The 24,761-nt window shown below is 31.5% G+C and overlaps 1 protein-coding gene across 2 annotated transcripts in view; it reads left to right on the top strand.

The window, feature by feature from the left end:
- The window catches only part of GPATCH2 (G-patch domain containing 2), a 302,311-nt gene that overhangs the window by 32,953 nt on the left and 244,597 nt on the right, over window positions 1–24,761 (top strand). The window contains exons 3-6 of one of the 2 annotated variants that reach the window (XM_044673709.1): window positions 5,620–5,681; window positions 9,143–9,325; window positions 9,798–9,877; window positions 10,006–10,638. In XM_044673709.1, coding sequence (XP_044529644.1) covers window positions 5,620–5,681; window positions 9,143–9,325; window positions 9,798–9,877; window positions 10,006–10,038 — 358 coding nt within the window. In that variant the 3' untranslated portion in view covers window positions 10,039–10,638. Of the gene's footprint in view, window positions 1–5,619; window positions 5,682–9,142; window positions 9,326–9,797; window positions 9,878–10,005; window positions 10,639–24,761 lie in introns of those variants that run through there. The other variant, XM_044673708.1, reaches the window with a different exon arrangement.

Here is a 24,761-nt window from a genome sequence, read left to right as displayed (position 1 = left end):
TCTGGTCTTCAATTTGTTTATCAATTCATTTGATTTCTGAGCCTCACTTTCTAATTGTGAAATTCTGCCTTTTAAACTGTTATTTTCTTGCCAGATCCCTTTCATCTTTCTCATAATCTCAGATTTGAACTCTTCAATAGCTTGTGACCATTTTTCATTTTTTGGGGAAGGTTTGGATATGATTACTCGTTTGTTCTCCTCTGCTGTTTGCTCTGTTGTGTGGATATTTTCTGTGTAAAAGTTTTTGAGTGTTAAAGATTTCTTCTTGATCTTCTCTTCTGGGGTTCTTGTCTCTGGCTTGCCATTGTTAGCCCATCTCCTTCTCAGCTTTATCTTCATGCCCAGGGTCTGTCTGAGCTCTTTGGGCTCCTGAGGTCTCAAGTCTAGTTGTTCTCAGGGTCAAGCCTCCTGGTGGTCCCCTTGCTTGTTCCTCTGCCTGAAGCTCCTTTAACAATCTCAGGGCACTACTTCCACAGTCATGCACTTCTCTGCACAAGGTCCCCACTCAAGGTCTGCGCCTGCGCTCAGGATCTGCGTCTGCATCCGTAACCTCTCCTGTGCTCAGGGTTTGTGTTCAAAGTCTGCACTTTCTTTAGCCTCTTGGGGTCTTAAGTCTTGCTGCTTTCAGAAACAGGCCCTAGTGGTCCCAGGTAGCTGTTGAGGACTTAATTGATGCCCCAAACTTGCTCTAGCTCTTTTGCACTGGCTTTGGCAGTGTAGGTGGTGTTGGGGGTGGGTGGGAGAGGGTTGCTCAGCTTACGTTTTAGTAGAGCTATTTCATCCCTTATAGCATGGAAATGCCCCGATCCCACGTACTTTCAATGCTGCGCCCTGATGTGGGGTCCCTTCATTTGTCTGTATTTGTTTTTATGTCCCCTTGAGGAGTCCTATATGTTTTGGTTAGGAGAGGTTAAGTAGCTGCTTTTTACTCTGCCAGCATCTTAACCCGGAAGCTTATTGATGCATTTTTATTTACCCAACAGTTATTTACTAACAGACTCATGCTTAGTATATTCTCCAGAAAGTTGTGAAAATGCCAACTACAGATTTTGACTAATGCCCAGTTACTTTTCACTTTCATTATAGAATTGATTGGTAACAGAAAGAGAGGATGTATCTTTAGTTTGCTTAGTATTTTGTTAACATTAACTATTGTATTTGAATTGAATCATGTTGCTTCTTCTATGCTGGCTTTATTTTCATTATTATAGTTGTGTATATTATTCTCTTGTCCTACTTTATTTGGTATCACTTCTTTCAAGTATCCCTGTATTCTCTGAGTTTTCCTTTATTTCTTTAATATCTTCATATTTCTCACTCTTTACCATGCAATAATATTCCCTTACCTTTATATAAAAAGTTTGTATCTCAATTATTGGACTTATTTTAAGTTTTTAGTTCTCTAAAAAAAAAAAACCAAACAAACTTGTTTTGTAATTCTATAAGTCCTGTATGTGTCTTGGTAGGTAAATAACCAGATATTTAATGAATCTTATCTTAAATAGAATTTGTCTTCCTCCCTCTCTTTCCCTTGTGTTTTGTTAGTAGTATACAGAAAAACTAATGATTTCTGTGGATTAATCTACCATTCCACTACTTTACAGAAGATATTATCTTGATTTTTTGAGGAGTGATTCAAAAGAAAATACCTAGATAAAAGCTACTAGGGAATAAATTATGTATAGACAGATGCTAAATGTGTGAGAAGTAAGGAAGTGATAATTATGTGCCTTGATTGGCCTTAGAAGTCTAGAAGGAAGTGAATCTTTACTTAAGCCTTCAAGAAAGTAAGGGATTTAGAAAAATAGAAAGAGGAGGAAAGGTATTTCAGGTGGAATCATAAGAGCAAAGGCCCAGAAGTTAAAATAAATGCATATACAACAAAAGGATGAAAATCCATTTGACTGTATAGTGTCCATACATAAGAAAAAAGGGCCCTTTGATTCTAAAATTTCTTGTTGACTCAAATAAAAAGTATTTGTGGTTCTTTAAATAGAATAATGACAAAAAAAAGTACTGCAGAAAAGTTTATCTGGTAGATGAATATAAAATAGATGAGGATAAAGAAATTGGAGTTACATCTAATAAATAAGATTTGAGGTGATAGAAGTTCATATTAGAATGGTTGCAGAAAGGAAGAACCAATGTGAAAAATCAATTGGCCTTGTTGACTACTAGGTATAAGGATCCAAAAGATTTAAAAGGAGGGTAAAAAAATAACATCAAGTTCATACCTTTGACATAATTAATTGGCAAACTGAGGAACAGAGTCAGTTTGACAGAAAAAAAAAATTACTGAAAAGGGAAGTCCTTAGTTTTAGTGGAGTTCTGTTTAGATACATTTCATGGTAGAATAAAACCATTTCTTTAACTTCAGATAGTTGCATACAAAAATATGAATTTGCATATGTACAGATATGAAAAGGACAAGGGCATGATTCAAAAGAATTGTGATTTTTATCATTGTGTGAGTACTTGTTACAGTGTAGCTGAAAACCCACCATGCTTTAATAGATGATTTCATAAGATGGCTCTGATCAAAACAATCCCCTAGTGACCAACATTCTGATTATTTTTACTTCTCTAAACCTTACTAGATTGGTCCTCAATAATAGACACTATAATATAATCTTACAGGTCCCACAATCAAAGCAGTTTCATCTTGGTAGGATCACCTAGAATTTGTTTTTCACTGAACTAGCCTTTGAGAACCCAGTGTTACCTCTGTGTAATGTTGAAGAATAAGAGGATTTAGTAGAACCATGATGCTACAATATGAATAAAAAGTATTATTTATTTTATGTTGAATTTTTTTGTCTAATATTGACTTCATTGATTAGAAATCACTGAGGGAAGAGTGTATCACTGCCCTTTAATTTGGGCAAGACAGTAGTGAAAATGACATTTCAGAATTTTGGGGGAAAGAATAGTACTATATATAATAATGAATTTTATATTTACAAATTTCATAAAGAATTTAAAAGGTTATGTAAAACTAATTGCAAATGCCTAATGGCAGCACTTTTTATTCAGCAATTAGTAGAAAAGCCTTCTGGGGATTCTAGGAAGATGGAGGCTTAGATGGAGCAAATCTTAAGACCTTTCAACACCGAGATAGAAAACAAAGTGTTCCGAGAAGAAAGAGGACCAAATCAAACAATAGGATAGAGCAGGGGGATCCTACTGCTGGACAGCTCAATAGGTATACCAAGAAAAAGACTTGATTTCTTGAATTGTTGGGTCTGAGGGTATAGAAGGGGAATCCCAGGACCCCTGCCCCACAGATTTTGCAGAGTCTCCAGAAGCCCCTGAAATCTTTGGACAGGCAAACACACCAGCCTGGAGAGAGAGCCTTGCTGGCACCAGACTCAATGAGTTGAATATAGATGCAAGGGCTAGAGGAGAAAGGCTGAGAAACAAAGCAAAAATGCTCAGAAGATGGCAGCTTAGATGGAACAAAACCTCAGACCTACATGCTTTATCACATGGAGATAGAGAACAAAGAGCTTGGAGAGGAAAGAAAACCAAGTCTTACAGCATGACAGAGCAAGGGAACTGCTGGATGGCTCAGCAAAAACACTGCATCTTGCCTTCTCCCCCTCCCCCTTTTTCTCTTGAGGTTTTAGCCAGGGCACAATAAATGCTACAGATAAACCAAGTTCAGGCTTAATCCCATCAATTGGACAGACAAGAAGTCTTCAGAGGGCTAGGAAACTCCAACACCCCTCACCCATAGACTGCAGAGAAAGAAACTACAAACCTCCATTCCAGCTGGGGGAAGATCTTTCATGAAAGCTCATTAAATCCATCTGTTTAAACTAGCAGAACAGAAAAGGAAAAAATATGAATAAACAACAGAAAAAGAGAAAAGAAATGACAATTGACAGCTTCTTTCAAGGAAGTGAAAAGAGAGCAAATGAAATAGAAGAGGGAGAAGTTCCAGAGAATTGGCACAGGCTTTGGAAGATCTCAAAATCCAATTAACTCAAGAACTTCAGGAACTCAAAAAACAATCAGGAGAGGCTGAAGACAATTTGAAAAAGGAAATACATGAACTAAAACAAGAAAATTAGATCTTAAAAAACAAAATTAGCCAGCTTGAAAACAAAGCAAAGAAGGCAAAAGATGATCTACAAAGAAAAATCAGACCAGAAGGAGGATGACCAAAAAAGAAGGGATGAAATTCAGTCTTTAAAAAACAGAACTTAACAACTAGAAGCAAATGATTTCACAAGGCAGCAAGATCATATAAAACAAAATTTTAAAAATGAAAAAAGTTATGAAAAACCTCATTGACAGAACCAAAGATCTTGAAAACAAATCTCAAAGAGACAATTTAAGAATTATTGGTCTACTGGAACATCATGACAAAAGAAAAAGCCTGGACATCATCCTATAGGAAATTATCCAAGAAACCTGCCCAGACATTCTTGAACGAGAGGGAAAAGTGGAAATTGAAAGAATCCATAGATCACCTCCTAAATTTAATCCACAACTGACAACTTCCAGAAATATTATAACAATTAGTAGCTAGTTATATTTTGCATCTTTCTTGATTTTAACTTCAGCTTCTGAAATTGAGTTTGAGTTTTAAAGAAATTATAATATATTTTTATATGGTTGGGTACAAAACTTGGTATTTTCAAAACTTAATAAGCCTTTGCAGAAAAATAACTTGATTTATTATTGTCATTGTTTTTATTATTTGCAAAACTTACAACTGTGTAATAGCAAATTCTAAATTACAATGATGAGAAAACACAAAACAATATTTAAAAAATATGTTTTTTGAAGAGAACGTCTTTTTTCCTATTCAGACTCATCCTGTGCTTTGTTTTAACTAACCACATAGGTTTTTCATCTTCTCAGAAGGACCACAACTTCTATTAGCAGTAATGGAAATAATTTATATGCAAAAAGAAAAAGCATCTATTGACTTTAATTAACTTTAAGTTTTACTGTATGTATTTTACTATATATCAGTTCTACTGTAACTTGTACAGAACTCATGTTTTTCTCTATCATTATCATATTGGTCATATTCATTTTCTCAGGGTGACCTTAAGTTTAATTTAATGGATTTTCATTGTTGTAAACTTTTTCCCCTAAGTAATAGAAATATAGTGAATTCTTAAGTAATGTATTTTACAGAATATTTGCAAATGTTGTTATGAAAGGCAATTCCATCTCCAGGCCCTTGTATTTCATGTGCTGAAGAAAGGCTTAGACTGTTTTTGATTGAGATTTTCCCCATTTTATTGAGCAGTGGTGTTCCTGGGATCAAGCTGAATTGCACAGCATAAGAAAAGAGCAGTGAGCATTTGATGGAAGCAGATAATAAAATGCATCAATTGTGTCAGCACCTCGTTGCAGTCACATCTGGCTTACTGTCAGGGTCCCATTAGATTCCTGTGGTTTTATGTGCCAAAAATAATATGCTCTGTAGTTAATGGAACCAGGATATTTGCAGTTTGATTAAAAAAAATCATCTTATTTTCTTTCAGATCTTTGTCAGGCTTAAGTTCCATCTGAGCACCACCTTGTCTCTTTAAAATTTTACGACTGAGAGATCAATTGTTCTTTTGATCCATTTCTCTCTTTTTTCCCCCCTTATTACAGTGACTCCAGCAGCCTCAGCAGCACTGATGCTGGTTTGTTTACCAATGATGAGGGAAGACAAGGTACTGAAATATCATTTTTCCCCCTCCTTCTTTTGAAAAAAAAAAGTTCTGTTCATTACAAGTTATTTTATGAGTTGATGACTTGTATAATCCATTTTATAGTAAACATATGTCTTACTAAACTAGAGGTTTCATTTCATGGCTAGTCTTTTAGGTGCTCTGAAAGTATCTTCATGTCCTAAAGTAATTAAATCCCTTGATTATCTCCTAAAGTAAGTATGTAAAGCTTATAATATTAGGAAGGATTATCTTTTTTTTTTTTTACTAGTATTCTGAAAGCTTTATGTACCTCTGTCTTTTCAATTTTTTTCCTCTTTTAACAAGTTCATAAGAGACTAGTTCTCATTCTCTAACTGATTACAATTGTCTTTAAAACTGTTAAGCATTAATATAACTGGATTTGCAACTCATTTGTCATTTTTATTCAGCTGTGACATTTATTCCTCCTATCTAGTTTGTAAGTAATTAAATGATTTTTCTGAACTCAAAATTCTAAACCATGAAACTGAAATACTGTTGACTGTCTCACAATTTTTGCTTTTTCCTTCTTTAAGAAACTGCTGAAAATATACTTTACTAAATTTTTTTTTCATTTTCACATGATAATATTTAAAAATTGCTCATGTTAAAGAAAATGTAGAAAATCTAAATAATTCATTAGGATATGCTTAAGAATATCAACAAAAAGTTTAATGCGTTGAAGTTGTATCTGGTCAGTTCATTGATAGTAGAAAAGAAATAGGTTTTAAAAAAATTAAAATTTAAACATTTTATGATTTAAAATAAGTAAAATTTTATTTACAACTTTAAAACAAACTGGAAGTGTTACCATATCACATTAACTCCTTTTTCCAGCCCATCTATCCCTTTGGTGATACATTTGTAGTAAAATGAATGAAATGATCATTAGTTTTATTTCTAGTATAAATTATTTGTTCTACATGAGTAGACTTATGGCTAATTTCAAAGGTAATTTTAGCCCACTTATAAAACTCATGAGTAGTTTACTTTGAACTTAAACTTTTTTGGCAAGAAAGATAGTAGATTCCATTAGCTAGCAGGGAATTCTGCCAAGTTTCCACCTTTAGGCAAAGATTGACTAAATTATCCCCAAAAGATAAGTTCCTCCAAATCAGATCATTATAAATTTAATTTTATATTTAATTTTTAAAAATTAGTCTTCCATATCTTTTAAAGGTTGTTAGTCTTTGAAAAGCATAAAATAGTTTAGGAAATTTCTGTCTTTCCATTTTTCCCAGTCACTAATAAAAGCAATTAGTATATACTCACTAAAATAAATATTAGTGACAAAGTGACAAAATACTTTAAAACTAGTTAATGATACATAAAACTTCAGGTTTATATTCTGGAATCATCAGTTCTTTGCAATAACTTGACTGCCTTTTGTTGGTGTCAATTACATATAAAAATTTTGAAACATTCATTTTTTTTTTTTAATTTTGAATTCCAAATTCTCTGTCTCCCCTGTCCTCCATAGAAAGCAAGCAGTTTGCTATAGATGATGTATCAGTAGTAATGCAAAACATGTCCATATTAGCTGTGTTGCAAAAGAAAACAGACCAAAAAAAACCCCAAGAAAAATAAAGTAATAAAAGTATGCATTGATCCCACTTCAGAAATCAGTTCTTTCTTTTGAGTGGATAACAATTTTCATCATAAGTCCTTGAGAATTGTTTAAGACTATTGTATTGCCAAGAATAATTCTAATTCACAGTTAATCATTGTACAATATTGTGTATTCCTGTGTACAATGTTCTCTGGTTTCTGCTTATTTTACTTTGCATCAGTTCATATAAATCTTTCCAGGTAATTCTGAAAGCATCTCACTCATCATTTATTATAGAACATAAGTATTTCATCACAAACATATGCTACAACTTGTATGGCCATTCCCCAATTGATGAATATCTCTCTGTTAACATTTTTTTGCCATCACAAAAAGCTGCTTTAAATATTTTTGTACATATGGGTTGATTTGACTGTTCTTGATGAGAAAGGTAATATCAGTCATTCAAATTCAGTCTGACTCCAATGTTTTTGTTTAATATCTTGTTTTCTAAAACTGATTTATGGATTCCTGCATTGTTAGAAACAATTTTCTAATTATTTTTAAATTTAAAAATCTTTTAATAGCCCACATTTGAATCATGTCAGTAATTCTTATTATCTGATAAGAGAGGAATTTAGATTGATCTTGCAATTTAATTGATAAAGGAAACTCCCTTTACCAAGCAAGTCAATACCTAAGCAACTTGGAGTCTCAGAGAGTCTCAGAGAGCTCTGAAAGGTTAGAGTCTTGCCCACAGTCTTGCCCAGGATCACATAACCTTTGAACTTGGATTTTCTGGCTTCAAAGCCAACTTTTTATGCCCTGCCGACTCTGTATTATTTAATACCTTCTATTAAATTTCTCCATGTTTTAATTAGAATAATTAAAGTAATTAAGTTAAAAACTATTCTTATACTAATAATAAGCCTTTCCTGGACCTTCCTTAAAGAAAAAAAAATACTTTAGTTGTGATTTAGTGCAATTTTCAATGTATTTTTAGTAAGAGACTTTGGAATGAATAAAAAGATTTATGTAGTTGCAATGATTTATGGAATCTAACATTACTAAAGAAGAGTCTGAAAATCTTAGTGGGACCTTATGAAGTCCAAAATTTTATTTTAACAGACTATATGCCCTATATTTTTAGTAGTCATCTGTTTTATACTGCAAAGCTATATGTTTAGACATTTTAGAAATCTCATTCTCTTTCATTTCTTGTCTTTAAAAAGAAGAAACAATCATTGCCCTCACCAAAGAAATATTTCTACTTCAATTTTAAATTAATTGTTCCCCTTAAGTTAGACTTCTAAATACACTCATAGCTCATACTTGCTAGTTTGTGTTTGTGGCAGTGTGGCATAGTGTTTCTCAGTATACTCCATGCTACTGTCACTTTTTATTTAAAATCAACTTTTTCAAAACTATTTCTTAATGAACTTAATCAGATTAATTTCATTTAGTCACATCTGTTCATGATTGTTTCCCCTTTTACATTCCATACAAATCATGAAATTAAGCTAATTATATACCATTATCAGCTGCAAAGAACGAGTTTCACAGTTTTATACCTTTTAATTCCCTGCAGGAGATTAAGACTTGTTTTTTCTTAATATGGAAAGGGTAGTAACTTAAATGGATTTCCCTGCAGTTATTGCCAAAGGATTAACCAGTTTATTATTGTTTTTCACATTTCTAAATTGGTTCTAAAACATTACATTTTATGTGTTCTTATTGATGGCAATGCTTGTCATGCCATTAAAAACCATTCCTGGAATGGAGCTTCAATATAAAAGAAAAAAATCTGGTCTTTTTTTTCATAGATATATATTCTCTTGATGATAAACCTGAATCTTTGAGGGCAAAGGGTTTATGGTTTATTATATTTGTACAGGTGATGATGAGCAGAGTGATTGGTTCTATGAAAAGGAGTCTGGCGGGGCATGTGGCATCACAGGAGTCATTCCCTGGTGGCAGACAGAAGAAGCTACGGAACTAGGAAAAGAATTACCAGATCCTGTCTTTCAAAGTATCTTAAGTGGCTCTTTTCCTCTTATGTCACCTTCAGGCAGAAGAGGTCAGTAGCACTCAGATCCTGAGAGGTAGGCATAATCCTTTGAAGTCTTATACTCAGAAATGAAACATACAGATGAAACTGAGTATCTTAACAGCCCCTGCTGTTTCCAACCTGCCATTTTCCAGTGCCTTATATTGTTACTACTAATTATTGTTTAAAAAAAAAAACAGCATTCACTTGCTTTCCTTTTCTATGCTATATCTGTATGATATAAATGTAATATGAAACTTAAAATTAAGATCTGGTAGAAGGAGGACATGTATAGCCAAAGAATAATCAAGAGTTGACTATATTAGAAATTCTCTTTCAGTTTCTTCTAATGTCTAGTAAATGAAATTTTCCCACGTACATGTTTTACTTTCATTTATTTTTTATTTTATATGTCTATTTAATTTATATGTTTTTTTTGTCTATATTTCTAGCCTACTTTTGTTGTTTTTATTAAATTGAGTTATAGTTATTTTGATTCTAGGTTTCCAGGCTAGACTCAATCATTTACATGGAGTGCCCTCAAAGAACATCAAAAAATCTGGAGGAAATTCTACTGCAATGGTAGGCAAAATTTCTTTATATTAATGTTCTATATTTGGAAATATTCTTCTCCTTCTGTGAAATAAAAAGCCACATCCTCATCCCTTTTTTTCTGATATTATAGCTAAAAACAATCCGTTTTCTTGTAGGCTACAAACTGGACCAGTGAGATTCCCCTATAATCCAAATCTTCTAATGCTAATTAATTAGTTACCGTTTTGAACATCTGGGGAATGGCATTCGAGGGAACCTGGCTCCTGTCCTCTTCCCTGGAGATATACTATTGAAGTCAGAGCCTGTCTGGTGGAAAGATGAGAATGTTTTTGCTCAAGGACTGGTATTCTTTTCTTTTAGTAAGAAATGAACCAGATTAAGGAACTTTTTAGTAATGTGGGTTGGGTATGAGAGAAGTCAGAAACTACCATAAATGAATTTATAAATATTTTTTCTACATTGCTCTTAAAATTGAAACTTTGTATAACTTTTTTTTTTTTGCCAAAATCCTCCCTAGACTTAGGAAATCAAGAACTCTTATCACTGATCCAAGAATTCTTTAATGTTTTATATTATGACTAGCAAAGAATAAATCTGTATGTATCTGATTGTTCTAAATGAAATGTGACTTAAGGTAGCGCATTGGCATTTTTGGTTCCTTATTAGGTGAAGAATCTTAACCATTGTCATTCAAAACATTTGAATTCTCATTTTCAGTGGGCATGAAAGAGTAGTAAATGGAAATACTACCTTTTTAAATAAAGTTCACATTTTATACAATATTTGCATCCTATTTTAATAATTGGCCTCTTACCTCTGTATTTACTGAAAAAATATTGTAAATTATAGTATTGTTTTATTGTACTAAGTAGTCTCAGTTCTTGTTTAGCCATGGAGTTGCCATGATGCACCAATAAATATTATACAGTGTAGTTTGAAACCACCTGCCTTGGGGAATATTTAACATTACCTGGAGCTATCAGTTTTGCTTTTATCTTAAAAGTTGATTTGAAAGCTGCTGTTTTTCAAAATACTGCCTTTCCCCAAAGAACATTTTTCTGTTTAAGATAAAAATGAGAACTTCTTATCAAGTATCTATAGATCTGCAGAAAATGTTGGCTGAAAATATCTAAAACAATTATGTAAACTAATTTTCACCTAGCTAAAAAAAAATTTACAGTTTGCTGGCTGGTATATTTTCTACATTTTGTCTAGCATATAGCAGCTTGCATATTTATAGTTGCAATTGCATCAAGGTGATTAACATTTATTAAGTGCTAACAAATTATGGTAACCATTGTTTAGTATATATTTTATACTATTTTATAGCTGGATTGTTATAATTTAGAAATTAAGATCAACTTGAATTATTAATTGAAATGAAATTTAAACTTAAAATTGCCTTTACCTTGCCTTTTAACAAGAAGAAATTTTAGTATATACAATATTTCAGAATGTTTAACAGTCATTCTCCTTTCTTATTGCTGTGGAGGCTGAGTACAATTGAATCACAATATAAAGCAACTGAATATTTTTGCTTTTGCTTATTTAAATTGAACAGTCTGATATTTTAAAGTTAACATAGGTATTTAAAGGTAAAGTAATATGGTTTTGGTAATTGCAACCTATTTTGTACAGTAGACCATTATGTGTTATAGACTGGAAATTCAGATGATTACTTCTGAATTATATATATAAAAAAAGAAATTTTTGTGTAATGATTGCCTTTCAGATCTGAATAAGATACTTTAAAACCTTGACCTATGAACTTTGCCTTACTGATGATGAAGCGAGATGAATGCTATCTAGTTCTTGGTGCAGTTCTACCTATTTTTATTTTTGGTTCACTGCTTGCTTGAGCATAGCTGGGATTTGTAGCCCATTTTCTGGGCTTATTGCAATCTCACTCTGGTATTTTATAGGAGCTATTACAACTGATAGGTTAGCTTCATGGTATTGATGATACATGGCTTAACTATACTAAAAGCTGCCTTCCCTCTCTAAATTGTAAAAAGGTGATTAAGTTTCAGTTGATGGAGATATACTGTATATATGTGTTTATAACAGGACTAGTGCATTAGGTCATAAACTGTTTCCTGGGCCTATTTTTTCATATTCAAAATTTATCTGAAGACAGTGGCGCCTCCTTTTGCTTTTTACCTCTTTTCTTATTTGTGAGACTTTCTTGTCTGAGTTTTAAAAGATGTAATTTTCTTTTAATAAAGTGTCTGGTTTGGACAAGAAAGTTGTAAGTTCAGATTCATGAAGGAATGTTAATGGTATTAATTGTTCTATAATATTTAACTCAGAATATTTATCATTTTAAAACTCAAGTATCTGAAAAGTCAAGTCATGCAGTATGATATCCTTGTAAAATATGATGAACTCCCACATCAGAGATAAGTTTGCTTTTAGATAAAAATATAAAAAAATAAAAAAAATGTTTAGCTCTGATTCATTGAACAAAATGGCAGATTTTATTCAATCAGTCATTGATCAGACTAAGTGATTATTGTAGGAGTGTGGTTATCACAGTTTTTTATGAAAGACAGAGGGGAAATTCTTGATAATATTAATGTAAAGCAGAGGTTCTTAATCTATGGTGCAGTTTTAGGGGATCTTTGAACTCAAGTGGGAAAAAAATATCTTTTATTTTTACTCAACTTTGGTTTCCTTTGAAATCCTTTGTTTTTTTATTTTATTCCTTTAAATTATGCAAAGGCATCTATAGGCTTCACCAAGCTACCGAAGAGGTTTATGACACAAAATAGGTTAAGAACTCTTAATGTAAAGAAAAATATTTGAGCATTGGTCAACAAATGGATAAGGGAAATTGTGTCTCCATGGTAAATAGACTCATTTATAATAATTAGCATTTATATAGTGCTTTAAGGTTTCCAAAGTACTATTATGGCTCTGGTCATTTGTGTTTACCTGGGCAAGCTTCACTCATATTTCAGATGAGTCACATCTTATTATGGATTGTACAGACTTATTTTGATATAAAATCAGGTTGAAATTCTATGCATTGGTTGTCATATCAGACTCTTTGGAAATCTTTATTTCTGTTTTTTCAATTATGAAATTGTTCTTTGAAATAGCATCTATACTGGTGTAATTTTTCCTCTAGATAGATATGAGTTTTAAAATAAAATTTAAAAAAATAAAGTATATATATATATATNTCTTCTAATGCTAATTAATTAGTTACCGTTTTGAACATCTGGGGAATGGCATTCGAGGGAACCTGGCTCCTGTCCTCTTCCCTGGAGATATACTATTGAAGTCAGAGCCTGTCTGGTGGAAAGATGAGAATGTTTTTGCTCAAGGACTGGTATTCTTTTCTTTTAGTAAGAAATGAACCAGATTAAGGAACTTTTTAGTAATGTGGGTTGGGTATGAGAGAAGTCAGAAACTACCATAAATGAATTTATAAATATTTTTTCTACATTGCTCTTAAAATTGAAACTTTGTATAACTTTTTTTTTTTTTGCCAAAATCCTCCCTAGACTTAGGAAATCAAGAACTCTTATCACTGATCCAAGAATTCTTTAATGTTTTATATTATGACTAGCAAAGAATAAATCTGTATGTATCTGATTGTTCTAAATGAAATGTGACTTAAGGTAGCGCATTGGCATTTTTGGTTCCTTATTAGGTGAAGAATCTTAACCATTGTCATTCAAAACATTTGAATTCTCATTTTCAGTGGGCATGAAAGAGTAGTAAATGGAAATACTACCTTTTTAAATAAAGTTCACATTTTATACAATATTTGCATCCTATTTTAATAATTGGCCTCTTACCTCTGTATTTACTGAAAAAATATTGTAAATTATAGTATTGTTTTATTGTACTAAGTAGTCTCAGTTCTTGTTTAGCCATGGAGTTGCCATGATGCACCAATAAATATTATACAGTGTAGTTTGAAACCACCTGCCTTGGGGAATATTTAACATTACCTGGAGCTATCAGTTTTGCTTTTATCTTAAAAGTTGATTTGAAAGCTGCTGTTTTTCAAAATACTGCCTTTCCCCAAAGAACATTTTTCTGTTTAAGATAAAAATGAGAACTTCTTATCAAGTATCTATAGATCTGCAGAAAATGTTGGCTGAAAATATCTAAAACAATTATGTAAACTAATTTTCACCTAGCTAAAAAAAAATTTACAGTTTGCTGGCTGGTATATTTTCTACATTTTGTCTAGCATATAGCAGCTTGCATATTTATAGTTGCAATTGCATCAAGGTGATTAACATTTATTAAGTGCTAACAAATTATGGTAACCATTGTTTAGTATATATTTTATACTATTTTATAGCTGGATTGTTATAATTTAGAAATTAAGATCAACTTGAATTATTAATTGAAATGAAATTTAAACTTAAAATTGCCTTTACCTTGCCTTTTAACAAGAAGAAATTTTAGTATATACAATATTTCAGAATGTTTAACAGTCATTCTCCTTTCTTATTGCTGTGGAGGCTGAGTACAATTGAATCACAATATAAAGCAACTGAATATTTTTGCTTTTGCTTATTTAAATTGAACAGTCTGATATTTTAAAGTTAACATAGGTATTTAAAGGTAAAGTAATATGGTTTTGGTAATTGCAACCTATTTTGTACAGTAGACCATTATGTGTTATAGACTGGAAATTCAGATGATTACTTCTGAATTATATATATAAAAAAAGAAATTTTTGTGTAATGATTGCCTTTCAGATCTGAATAAGATACTTTAAAACCTTGACCTATGAACTTTGCCTTACTGATGATGAAGCGAGATGAATGCTATCTAGTTCTTGGTGCAGTTCTACCTATTTTTATTTTTGGTTCACTGCTTGCTTGAGCATAGCTGGGATTTGTAGCCCATTTTCTGGGCTTATTGCAATCTCACTCTGGTATTTTATAGGAGCTATTACAACTGATAGGTTAGCTTCATGGTATTGATGATACATGGCTTAACTATACTAAAAGCTGCCTTCCCTCTCTAAATTGTAAAAAGGTGATTAAGTTTCAGTTGATGGAGATATACTGTATATATGTGTTTATAACAGGACTAGTGCATTAGGTCATAAACTGTTTCCTGGGCCTATTTTTTCATATTCAAAATTTATCTGAAGACAGTGGCGCCTCCTTTTGCTTTTTACCTCTTTTCTTATTTGTGAGACTTTCTTGTCTGAGTTTTAAAAGATGTAATTTTCTTTTAATAAAGTGTCTGGTTTGGACAAGAAAGTTGTAAGTTCAGATTCATGAAGGAATGTTAATGGTATTAATTGTTCTATAATATTTAACTCAGAATATTTATCATTTTAAAACTCAAGTATCTGAAAAGTCAAGTCATGCAGTATGATATCCTTGTAAAATATGATGAACTCCCACATCAGAGATAAGTTTGCTTTTAGATAAAAATATAAAAAAATAAAAAAAATGTTTAGCTCTGATTCATTGAACAAAATGGCAGATTTTATTCAATCAGTCATTGATCAGACTAAGTGATTATTGTAGGAGTGTGGTTATCACAGTTTTTTATGAAAGACAGAGGGGAAATTCTTGATAATATTAATGTAAAGCAGAGGTTCTTAATCTATGGTGCAGTTTTAGGGGATCTTTGAACTCAAGTGGGAAAAAAATATCTTTTATTTTTACTCAACTTTGGTTTCCTTTGAAATCCTTTGTTTTTTTATTTTATTCCTTTAAATTATGCAAAGGCATCTATAGGCTTCACCAAGCTACCGAAGAGGTTTATGACACAAAATAGGTTAAGAACTCTTAATGTAAAGAAAAATATTTGAGCATTGGTCAACAAATGGATAAGGGAAATTGTGTCTCCATGGTAAATAGACTCATTTATAATAATTAGCATTTATATAGTGCTTTAAGGTTTCCAAAGTACTATTATGGCTCTGGTCATTTGTGTTTACCTGGGCAAGCTTCACTCATATTTCAGATGAGTCACATCTTATTATGGATTGTACAGACTTATTTTGATATAAAATCAGGTTGAAATTCTATGCATTGGTTGTCATATCAGACTCTTTGGAAATCTTTATTTCTGTTTTTTCAATTATGAAATTGTTCTTTGAAATAGCATCTATACTGGTGTAATTTTTCCTCTAGATAGATATGAGTTTTAAAATAAAATTTAAAAAAATAAAGTATATATATATATATATGTATAAATATATAAAAATATATAAAAAATAAAGTATATATATAAGGAAGGTGGAGTATGAGAATAATAAATACTGTTCTCATTGCAATAAAGGCTGAATTAACAAAAACCCAATGAAAATAGAATTCTCAAATAATGTTTCTGCTTCCCTCAATTCTGTACCTAATTTTTATACGGGAGGGAAAAGGAAGGGAATAAAACATTTATATAGCTCCTATTTTGTGTAAGGCACTGTGCTGAAGGCATAATATTATCTTATTTGATCCTTACAACAACCCTGTGAGGTAGGTGCTATTATTATTATCCCTATTTTATAGTTGAAGAAACAGAGGCAAACTGAAGTTAAATGACTTGCCCAGAATCACACAACTAGTAAATATCAGAGATTGGATTTAAACTTATCCTCCTGTCTCCCAGTTTAACACTATATATACTGCCCCATTTAGCTGCCTTTAGAGAAGTGATATAAGGGAAACAAAATAATACAATTCAATAAAGAATTAAGGAAGCAGGGGGAAAAAAACTATTCAGGGCAAACCGTGGCTTAATACATATTCATCCTTCTATACCATTTACATTATTTTTCATATACTGTTTTAAATGGTTTAGTAGGAATTTTCTTAATTATCAAAAATTCCCTAATATGACACATAATAAATTTTTGTTGAAACAAAACAGTGATTTTGAGCAAGAGTTAAGGAAAAGGAAGATAAATTTTCAGTAAACTTTTGCTCCAAACATTGAGATAACCAGAGTAACATATTCGACCTATTACTATAATAGATATATTCTATTGATGATACTCCATTTATCTAGCTCTGTCAGCACCTGGGACTGATCTGACTGAAGAAGGGATTAAGGGTTGGAGGAGGAATGAGTGTGTGGATGTAGCAAAAACTAAAGAGATTTTTGCCAAAAATGAAATAAAATAGAGGTATGAATTCAAAGGAATCCTTTAGGCAGCTAGGTAGCAAATTAAATAGCATATTGGACCTTGATAATAAGAGAAATGCAGAAGAATGGTAAGGGCCAGGCAATAGGGGTTAAATGACCTGCCCAGGGTCACATAGTTAAGAAGTATCTGAGGCCAGATTTGAATAATGTAGGACTCCTATCTCTTGGCCAGCCTCTCAATCCACTGAGCCACCCAGCTGCCCCAACCTCTCTGCTTCTTGTCATATTTTCTTCTATAAATGTAATATTTATTTATTGTATTTTACATTATTGGTAATGTATTATGGCTTATTTATAGATATTTGTCTCTCCAGAGTTTCTTTATTTGGATAATTTTCTTGGAAGAATATTTTTATATAATGTCAAAAATTCTTTTTATATTATTAAAATAGAATTGAATACAGACACATTTTCAGAGATATGTTCTTAATTGTAGTTTTATTGTGTGCTGTCTGATGGAGCTGTTTACTAAATGACATTTGTATAATGCTTTAAGTGTCTGAGGTGGAATTCAAGCTCAAGTCGTATTGATTGTAAATTTATGCCATCAGAGAAGTTTAACATTTGAATAATAAGATAATTTGTTCTTTTTTATCTTTTTTCAGGGTAGGATATTATGCTTTTTTTCAAGACAGTAATCAATTGAATTGTAGAAAAAACAGACATTATTTTTGAAGGTGATAATGCTTTTGCATAGTAAAATATTTGACTACACTATCAAAAGTGACATCATACTTGTTTATTGTTGCATGTTACCAACATAATTTAATATATTTTGTTTATAAAATTTCATTGAAGCCATCAGTGAAATTAATTAGGCTTACTTTGTTACTTTATACTCACATGCCACTACAATCTTTTTTTTTTTTAAAACCCTTACCTTCTATCTTAGAATAAATACTAGTTATCATTTCCAAAGCAGAAGAACAGTAAGGACTAAATGACTTGCTGAGGGGGTCACGTAGCTAGGAAATGTCTGAAGTCAGATTTGAACCCAGGACCTCTCATCTTTAGGCCTACCTCTCTACTCACTGAGCCACTTAACTGTCCCTACAACCTTTTTTAAAAGCAAGTGAAGATATTTCTTGATTCCACTAAGCTCTCCTCAACTTAAAAAATTCAATAATTCCATAGGTTTTCATTACTTTATATTAGGGATAGCTTTGGTTTTCTGATGTATTATAAAGAATTTACTGAATAAACAAGGATATGGCATTTAATTTAGAATATATTAACAGTCACCTCATATATACTATCTTATGTTATAGTATGAATAAATGTTATTCTTGCATTCCCCTACCTCTCAAATGCCCAAAGACACAACAGAGTAGGTGTTTCATCTAACATATAACTCAAGGTAAAGCCATGTAGTGATCCTCACTGGACTTTTCAAAACTTTGCTTTTTTTTGCATAAACAGCGTGTATCCAATCGCATCCATTTCTGTCTAGATCTCCTCATAAAGGTAGGTACATTTGGGCTTCTAGGAGTTCAAAAATACTTAATAATATTCTAATACATTATGGCTGTTCCCAAGGGAGGGCGATGCTTAATATCCTGCATTAACAGAGAAACTCACAGTTCTTAATACAACAAAATTCCAAGACATTAGTGCTATCTAAAGATTAAAGAAAAAAAATGGAACATTTTGTAATTGTTTAAATTTAAAGTAAAAAATCATTAATTGTAATCTTGCCACTGTATGCTTATTTTTCAGAATATATGTAATTAAAACTTTATTTTAGAAATGTATAATCATATTTCTATAATAATCTTCCATTATGTTCTTCTTAATAATGTTAGAATTGGCTCTCATTTTCAGGTGTTATCACTTGAAGTTGAAATAGTTTATCTTTTTTTAGTGATCATAAACAAAACTTTAATGAATAATGTTTAAAGTTGACAAATTTCATTGTTTTCCTTAGAGAGTAAATCAAAATAAATGTAGTCTCAGAGGCTTTCTACTTTGTTCTCAGGCGACAGATACCACAAATAACATTTCTCTTATTATTTGATAGACTTTACTCTGGCTACAAAACAGTTTTCATTATGGGGTATTTATTTTATTTAAAAACTTTATTTTCTTTCACCTTCATTTCTGAATATATTCTCTCCACTTCCCAGATAACCATTCCTTGTAACAAATAATTTTAAAAGAAGAGAAAAAAGGTCATCAAAACAATCAAACACATGAATCAAGTAAATATATTATATTTCATACCCATAATCCCTGACTTCTGCAAAAAATTGAGGGAAGTGTTTTTCTGCTCTCTTTGGTGCCATGGTTGGTTATTATAGTTAAACAGGCATTCATTTTCTTTTTGTTGATGGCATTTCCATTTATATTATAATCATATATAAGTGTGTATGCATATATATGTATATGTTTATACATGACTATATTATATATATCATGTTACATGAATACTGTACTATATACATATGCATGTATATGTGTTTTCCTGGTTCTGTTTATTTCATTCTACTTCACTTCATATGTCTTTGTGCCTATAAGTATTCTTCATATTTATCATTTCCTATGTTACAGTAATGTTTTATTACATTCATGTGCCACAGTTTGTTTAGCCATTCTTTATATGGACATTTTAAAACACGTATTATCAGATTTTAGATATCCATATAAGCTTTGTAAATGTTTAATTCTTAATTTTATAGCAAGATATCATTCTTTTTGTAAAGGCCCCTCATATTAGCAGAAATTTGGTTTGTCATTTCTTCCTTTTTAATATTTCTTGCATATTTTCCTTTCTTTTTCTTGTTAAATGTTTAGGCTAAATGCAGTGAGTATTGTCTGTACTATTATGGATGGCTACTTTCATTGTTTAGAAAGAGATATCAAACAAGTAGTCAGGAAAAATTTCTAGTATGGGCAGAACCAGATTAAAATGTAATTGAGAAATATTTAACAAAATAAATAAAAATACAGTACAACATAGATATTGTTCATTTATAATTTTCTAATTCACCATATGATATACAGAGGCCCAATTTTATTTGACTACTGATTTTAAACACTGTCTTGAACACTTGGACACTAAAATCTTTGTGAATAATTGCAAAATTATATCCCAGAACTTGGCCAATATAACTTGCTCTCATGTCTGAGTGCCTTGGGATACTTAGTCAAAGGATCATCCAAGATAATGTGTTTAGTTTAATGGAAATCCATCCAAATTACTGGAAAAAATGCTCAAAACAAGGCAATACAAGGTCTTTTGATGAATCAAGAGTATTATATTAGCATACAAAAGATTATTTTAATTAATGTTTTTTTTACTTTGAATTTAAATAATTTTCCAGATTCTTATTTATTAATTCCAGAATATACTATATTTTTCTTAAGCCTTAGGTATCACTAGCATCCTGGAATTTTGATGTATTCAGAACTATTTTTATCCTTGGGGAGGTCATTTAGACAATTTGCCTATTTCTACAGATATTAAGATAATATTATGTTGAAATAATTCTTTTTATTGTAATTTCAAAAGGACTTAAAAGTGCAATAATTCTGTTTTATATCCTCCTTTTACTTTTGTAAAAGTATTCCTAGATAATCTTTCTGTTTATGATCTGAAGACACGAGTGTACTTAAGGCTAGTTTTAGAAAGCCAAGGTTGCAACACATTCTGAGTTTCTATAAAATGTTTCTCACATCAATTTTCATTTTTTAAAACTTGCATTCTATCTTATGTTCTAAGTATGAAGCCCTCTATAAATATGTTCCACAACTATACTGTTTTCATTCATTGATATTAAGACTACAGGTTGAAAACCATTTGACTCTAAAAAGGGAGATGACATGCCATCTTTTCCATCTTGCCCTTTAAAAGGGTGGCGACATTGCCAGAGTATCCATTATTTTTGCCATCCAATTCAAAGAAAAAGAAATGCTGCAAACATTTTCTTTCTAAGAAGCTTCAACTCTGGGTTTCTGCCTTTTATGTTGCTGATAGAATTATTCTGATGGTCTATAAAACTCAGTTTTCTAATTTGCCTTTAGATATGTCAGATATCTAATATCAGAAAAGTTCAAAATCAATGATGGGTAGAACACTTTCAAGTAGTATTTAACAAGCACTTATTTTACTATAGTCGCCTGAAAATCCTCCAACTGAAGGTCAATTTGAAGAACTGTGAATGTATATGGAAGTCATGTATATTGAAGAGGTTTTTCTGCTATTGTCAGAAACATTGCCCAAGTAATGTTTATAGGCATTAAGTTACCTGTAATCAGGGGTGTTGAAAGGAAGCACTAAAGTTTCTAAATGGACAACTAGATAATCACTGCAAAATGTATTTGTCCAAACTCTGAACCAGCAAAGGTGAAGTTGATAAGATCTTTTTTTTTTTTTTTATGTTTGTTCAGAATTGGCCAGAGCATGAACAGTTCATAGAAAATAGCATTGAATGTTAATCATTTTCACAGATACCAGAGAAATTGATTTGAGATCTTGGAGTATTTAAATACAACAGTCATCATTTTCCTCTTTAGTTTTTATTAAGTCAAGTATTGGCTAAACCAGAAATTATCCCACAAAATATCTTCTGTTTCACTACCTTTCCTATTGTGCAGACAACTTACCTCTTGGGTCTAAATTAGTCTCTGAAATCATAGCTAGTATTTGATCTTTTTGAAGTCTTTCAGTTTACTAAGACTATGTAGATTTGTGAGTTTTCTTATTCTGGAAATTATGGTTTCAAAATATAAAGGATCTCTATTTCCCAGAATCCTTTTGTGATCTCAATTTTTTTCTAGTTCCATTTTTTTCTAATATCACAGAATTACTTCAGTTACTGCTTGAATTAAATTAGCCTTTGCTTAGAAGATATTTTCTACTCTTGTTTTAAATTTTTCTAATTATGGCACTTTTGCTCTTATTTTATAAGAGTTTCATGGAAGTTTGTTTTTCCACTTATTCCCAACTTAAATTGAATAATTCATCCTTTGTTCTCTCATTTGTCCCACATTATCAGTCACCAAAGTCCATTACTTATTTTCTCAGTGGCTTTTTCTTTCTAGTCCCACTGCAACTACCCTAATTTTTATTCACATCTCATACCCAGGTTATTACAACTGACTGCTAATTAGTCTTTTGGCCTCCTAGCTTCCCCCTCCTTCATGGTATCCTAAATGTCACTGATATGTAAATTGTTCTAAAATTTCACTTGTCCATAAGTCATTGATTAGAAAACTTGAGTGATTTCTTTTCATCTATATTTTAAAAATCTAAAATCCTTAGCTTATTTAAGTTAATTCAACAAGCTCCTAAGGACCTACTCTGTGTCATAAAAAGACAAAAGTCACTCCTCTCAAGAAGCTTACATTTTAGGCCTATAACTACTCTGTAATTTGGTTTCTATATCTCTACCTTAATTTCCTATTTCTTCCTCCTATGTTCCATCGACTTCATCTTCCTTTTTATATCATTTACCCTAACATGCAGTGTTCACATTGTTGATATTGCAATTGTCTTCCCTGCTTCCCCTTCTCTTTCTCCTAAGATTTACCTATACCTTCAAGGCCTAATTGAAGCCCTTCCATACTATTTTCCTTACTACTCCATTTTTCAGTGATTACCTATATGAATTCTGTATTCATTATGTTCTGTAATCTTTTGGCTCTTTGTACATGATTTCTTGTGAGGTTATTCATTTTTAGTACATAGCATGAACTGAATAAAATCCTGTAACAATATCTAGGGTTTTTGTTTTTTTCAAATTGCTTCCCTTATCACATTATTAATGTAGCTTCTAACAATTTTACATTGACTTCAAATAAACCCGTTTTAAAATTTTTAATGTCCTTTGACAAATACAGAGAGTTTTTTTATACTTGTTATAAAGAGTCTCAAATTCAGATTCAGTTTCAACATGATTTCATAGAATTATAATATTTTAGAGCTTGAAAGAAACTTGGTGATCTTACCTTTTGTTTTACAGATGTAGAATCTGAGTTTGAAAGAGATTTTGTTTTGTCCAAGGTCATCATTCCATATAGCAAGGTTATTAACCTATTTTTGTATCCTGGATTCTTTGGCAGTCTGATGAAGCCTGTACATGTTTTCACAGAATGTTCTGAAAAAATAAAGCAAAATATATATAGAATTACAAATGAAAGGTTAGTAAACAAACAAAGGTTAGTGAAATAAAAATGTAATATTTTTCCCTACCCAAGTACATAGTTTTCCCAAAATCTGTCCACACATTCTGTGGACATCAGTTTGGGAACCATTTGTCTTGAGTATTATAGATTAGTAGTCATGGCTGTTCTTCAGTAGAGAAGACCATCAAGCCTTTTGGAGTCAAATGAAAATATTTGGGGAGAGAGTTATATAGAATGATTCTGGTATAAGCAGAGTCATGGAATATCATACCTTGGGAGTATTTCACAAGATTATGCTATTGTAGCTTTTCATCTGATTTAGCTATCAACTTATGCTTAAAACAATTTGAAACACAGTTGTATCTTAATACACACATATCAGAGAAAAAAGAATAGATTCTAGGGAATTTTTATAACTAATCTTACCTTTTAATATGCCTTGAAATATATACAAGATATCCCAGAAATCTTAGTAAAGTTGTAAGCTTTATGAGCTTTATATTTATATGTGTGTACATGTATATATATATATATATATATATATATACACACACACATTTACACATACCTATTATCTGAATAAAATATGCAAACATCATGAGTGAATCTTATTTTCAGAGTACAATTGAAGTTGGATCTGTGTTTTAAATAATATAATTTTAGAGATCTTATGATCCAACCTCATCATTTTAAAGTTTGAAAAAACTTGACTCCTAGTGAGATTAAGTGAAAAGGTTGAAAAGGTACCATAGCTAGTTAGTGGTTGAGCCAGTTATTCAGATTCCGGTTCTGAAATCTTTGCTCTATACTATAAATTGTTCAGTGGTTTTTAGCCATGTCAAACTTCTTATGACCCCATTTTGGATTTTCTTGGCACAGATACTGTAGTGAATTTCCATTTCCTTCTCCAGATCATTTTACAGATTAGCAAACTGAGGCTAGTGTCTGAGTACAGATTTGAACTCAGGAAGGTGAGTCTTCCTTACTCTAGGCCTGACGCTCTCTCCACTGTACCACCTACTTGTCCTATAGTATAAAGCCAAGCCTGTAATTCAAAGTCTTATTATCTATAGATATATGTACTATATGCTTGACTTGGAATTGCTATATGTAAAGATGATTTTTAATATAACCTTTAGGGCCCATTTCTTTCAAATAGAAACATTAGAGACTACCATGTAGTTTGTTCTAGTTAGCATATGTTTTCCTAAAACTGGGTTCTGTCTCCAAAACTTTAGGTAAAGTACCAGTCATTAGCAGTGAGATAATATCTGAGTTAATCTCTTTTTCCTTTGTGTGTTAGTTTACCAACCCTTCTATGATTATAGTTAGGTTATCAGATAGCTTTATATGTAGTGTACACATGAAGTCAAAAGCAGGGTCCTACACCAGTGTTACTATTATCTTATATGTGTAATTGATGTACTCTGGAAACATACATAGATTTTGGCAAATCAGGACATAATTGAAGAACATTGGGGAGGTAATTAAAGGAGTATATTAATAAATTCCTCCTTTTAAAGAAAAAATTTAAATAGTAATCTTTCTATATATTTTGACATTTTGTGTTTTCATATGTGACTTTTTTAAGGCTTGATAAATGTGTGTGTGTGTATACATATACATATATATATATATATATACTGTCTCTTATACA

Source organism: Gracilinanus agilis, chromosome 4 (genome assembly GCF_016433145.1).
Source record: "Gracilinanus agilis isolate LMUSP501 chromosome 4, AgileGrace, whole genome shotgun sequence".
In the NCBI taxonomy this organism is placed as follows: domain Eukaryota; kingdom Metazoa; phylum Chordata; class Mammalia; order Didelphimorphia; family Didelphidae; genus Gracilinanus; species Gracilinanus agilis.
The sequence above is the reverse complement of the archived record's forward strand: the minus strand, read 5'-3'. Positions and strand labels throughout refer to the sequence as shown.